The 3749-nt window shown below is 36.3% G+C and overlaps 1 protein-coding gene across 1 annotated transcript in view; it reads left to right on the forward strand.

The window, feature by feature from the left end:
- slc4a10b (solute carrier family 4 member 10b) overlaps nucleotides 1–3749 on the forward strand; it is a gene marked incomplete in the record, with an annotated part of 37928 nt that overhangs the window by 16524 nt on the left and 17655 nt on the right. The window contains 5 exon segments of the mRNA XM_014332367.2: nucleotides 71–159; nucleotides 1556–1713; nucleotides 1817–1904; nucleotides 2448–2594; nucleotides 3473–3576. Coding sequence (XP_014187853.1) covers nucleotides 71–159; nucleotides 1556–1713; nucleotides 1817–1904; nucleotides 2448–2594; nucleotides 3473–3576 — 586 coding nt within the window.

The raw sequence follows: 3749 nt of genomic DNA on the forward strand, positions 1-3749 counted from the left end.
ATGACACTTATAGATAAAATTAATTCATGTGTATTTTGAGCTAATTAAATATCTGGTCTGGACTGTTCAGGTCAGCTGACCGCCTCCCAGTCTCAGTTAGCAGTTCAAGATGGAAAAGGGGATATCAGCAGAGATAACAGCTCTGTGGACTTCAGCAAGGTATGGTACACAATTTATACAGGTGCAGGCATAGTGTGTGTAGTATATGTGCAAAAGCCTAAAAGGTATATATATTGCTCTATGTATGCTATATACAATACATTTATATAAAGAAATGCCAATTCTTCAAAATATTATACATTTTCATATGTAGACTACTCAACATATAAAGAATAAAAACACACATTAGTGTGCCAGTAAAATGTTTGCATCATAAATGTATTTAATGCTTGAAATAGTAATTGCAAATAACAATGACAATAAAAATAACAATAAAAAGATACTTCTTGGAAATCCAGTATGAATATAAGCATACATAACACTATCAGATATGAGAAAAAGAGTGTGTCATACCAGACTCTGAGCAGACTATTACTTTATTGTGTGTCATTGTTGGCATTTTAATGGAAAGGTCATCTAGTAAGGGATTAGGATTATAACCCTGTTAAGTATATAAAAAAAGACTGTCACCACAGATAATAACCACAACCACACACACCAATGATCGAAATAAAATCCTCACTGAAACCATTTGCATAATGTTTATGAGTTTAGCCTGTTGTCTAGGTCAGTGAATTAACTGCTTCATGTGCTTTGCCAGGAGCACTGGGACAGTTATAAAATGCACTGTGCTTTTATAATGGTTGAGATAAACAAACAAAAATCATTCACAGTAGAATTTTTCTTATAAAATAATACACATATGTTTTCCAACTGCAGGTTATAATTTACTTTAAATACAAAGAATAATTATTTCTCTAGTATAAAACTTCTAAAAATTCTCAATATTGCACTATTTTTGAAAGTCAACACATATAGAAATAGGAATTTGTTTGGTATCTGAATGGTTGCAGCACATGCATTACTGTGTATGTTGTGAATATTATTTGCGTTGGCACTAGCAACTGCCCAGTAATACAGAAAAAGTAAAAAAAACTAACTAACTAAAAATACAAACTACCAACAACAAAGGATAAAGCGACTGAAAGAGGATTATTTTTATCATCAGGAGCAGGTTTTATATGCTATTAGGCATCTTATTTGCTTGGAAATGAAAAATAACCTAGCCTTATGAGTTATTATGCAACAAATCAAAGTAATATTTGTTTTTTTAACACTGTTTTGTTATATTTCATTCACTCACCTGCAACTAATTTGACTGTTATGTCCTCTGACACATAAATCCTGGGCAATTTCAATGCATTTAGTCTGAATGTCATTTAATATCTTACATTTGGGGCTTATTGTGAAGGTAAGGTGTAAAAGATAATTACTTAAATGCAAAAACTGCTATGTGGTGCCACTATTTTAAACCATTCTTATTGTGAGACCTGTTTGGATGTTATGCTAACCATGAAGGATATTATTAAGCACTGTTCTTTGTGGCCTTTTTCAGATAGACATTCATTTCATGAAGAAGATCCCACCGGGAGCGGAGGCCTGCAATGTGTTAGTTGGCGAGCTGGAATTCCTGAACAAGCCAGTGGTGGCGTTTGTCCGCCTTTCACCGGCGGTTCTGCTCAACGGACTGGCTGAAGTCCCGATTGCCACAAGGTCACTACAGTATGATGTGCCTAAACTAGGTCGAGATCACAGAAAGAAGTCAGCCACATTTGATTTGACAAATCAAATTAAAATGATGTGATTTTGCCTCTAGGTTTCTATTCATTCTCCTGGGTCCCTTGGGTAGAGGGCCTCAGTATCATGAGATTGGGAGATCTATTGCAACACTGATGACAGATGAGGTAAGAATTCACTAAGGGAGAAATATTACCAAGTTGTCATTCTGAAGGGAGTATTTATTCATTACTGTTTTGAAGAAGTGGGTAGATTGGTGTAAATGTCAGTCAGATGTCATACTCAGACTTTCTGCAGGCACTTTGCATAAATTCACAGCCCAGCAGAACTCACCAAATTTCAAAAGTGATGGAACATTTCTCAGCGTGAAGTACAGCTCAGAGCTTTAATGACATGCTCTTGGTGATTACTCAGCCCCTGTGCTCTCCTTTTCTGTCTGGATCTTATGCTGTCATCCACCATAACTGTGGAAAAGAGAAAGTCTGAACTTAATTACAAACACACTGTTTGGAATAAGCGTAAATGAGTCAGTTAAATTTAGTTTGTGCAGCACCTGTCAGGTAATCCAAAGGTGAAGCTGCTGTAAACCGTCCCTAAGTGTAAATCCTCTTTTAACAGATATAAAAAGTGATGGCTGTTGTTCAGAGAGTGTTGCATATACACTGCACCACACTGATATAGTGCATATAAACATATGTCTCTGCTTGCAGGTTTTCCATGATGTTGCCTATAAAGCTAAAGATCGAAATGATATAATTGCTGGTATCGATGAATTCCTTGATCAAGTGACAGTCCTGCCTCCTGGGGAATGGGACCCGTCTATACGGATAGAGCCACCAAAAAATGTACCTTCTCAGGTCAGTAGGAATTTTATTAATCAGTTGCTGATTTTTTAAATTCAGTCAAATTCAGGAACTCTTTAATATTTGATAAAACTGCGCATCTGTAGTGAGAACAAGATTATTATTTCCACTAACAATACTTTCTATGCAGATCATTCCAAGAATCCATGCAAAACTGAGCCTTCATTCAATAATTGTTTTATAAGTTACAGGCTCTCGAATTATACAGACTGGATCAAAAAATTTGCCTATATTTTCTATCCTAAGTTCTTAATTGCAGGAGAAATTCACATAGAAATTCCAGGGCTGGAAAACATATTCAAGCTCTGTTAAAAACTCCATGAAAACCAATTTTACACTCGCTTAGAGTTTCTAAATATAAAGACAATATTGTTGTTTTTTCATAGTTGCTTATAGTTTTTAGATTTTCTGAAACAGTCACCATGTGATGGGTCTCTTTTTTAGTCTAAAATTTGACACCAGGCCTATCCTAGTGCCATTAGAAAACTATGGGATTTTAGGTTGGAGAAACTGAAGTCAAATTATTTTTGACTGAATGATCCATTTGGCATTATGGCTCTGTGCTGGGACATCCCCATCCATCCAGGAAGAACAGCTGCAAGACGCCAGCACAGATAGAGAGCAAGCATCAGTGATGACAGATATGACATTGATTAAGCCAGACAGAACAAGAAGGGTTTGCAGATGCACAGCCACTGTGAGCAGGTTAAAGCAGCTTAGATAGTGCACCATACATGAGATTTATCATTTGAATGTATAGAAGAGTATCACGTAAGGCATGAGCTGATTGTGTGCTGGGATTGCGGCTGAGCTTGACTTTTGACCTGCTTAAACTAATGCTATGCATCATTTGTGCCTTGTTTGTTAAACAGGAGAAAAGAAAGAAAAGTAACATTTTACCAAATGGATTAGTTGAGGGGGAAGAAGAAGAAGAGCACGATGCTCATGGCAGCCCAGAACTGCAGCGTACTGGGAAGTGAGTCACTTTGTGCAGAACATTGGGGGGGTCAAGATCTCTGTCTAAATAAGTAAATAGATATGGATAAATTTCCAGATGATTAAACATGCAACCATTTTGCTGGTAATACCTGAAACGAGTAAAGAAAATCAACAGCCTATTTATGCAAGATTATTCATAATTTTATTGGG

This window comes from Haplochromis burtoni, unplaced genomic scaffold (genome assembly GCF_018398535.1).
Source record: "Haplochromis burtoni strain Fernald_Lab_line unplaced genomic scaffold, NCSU_Asbu1 Contig_29, whole genome shotgun sequence".
NCBI lineage: Eukaryota > Metazoa > Chordata > Actinopteri > Cichliformes > Cichlidae > Haplochromis > Haplochromis burtoni.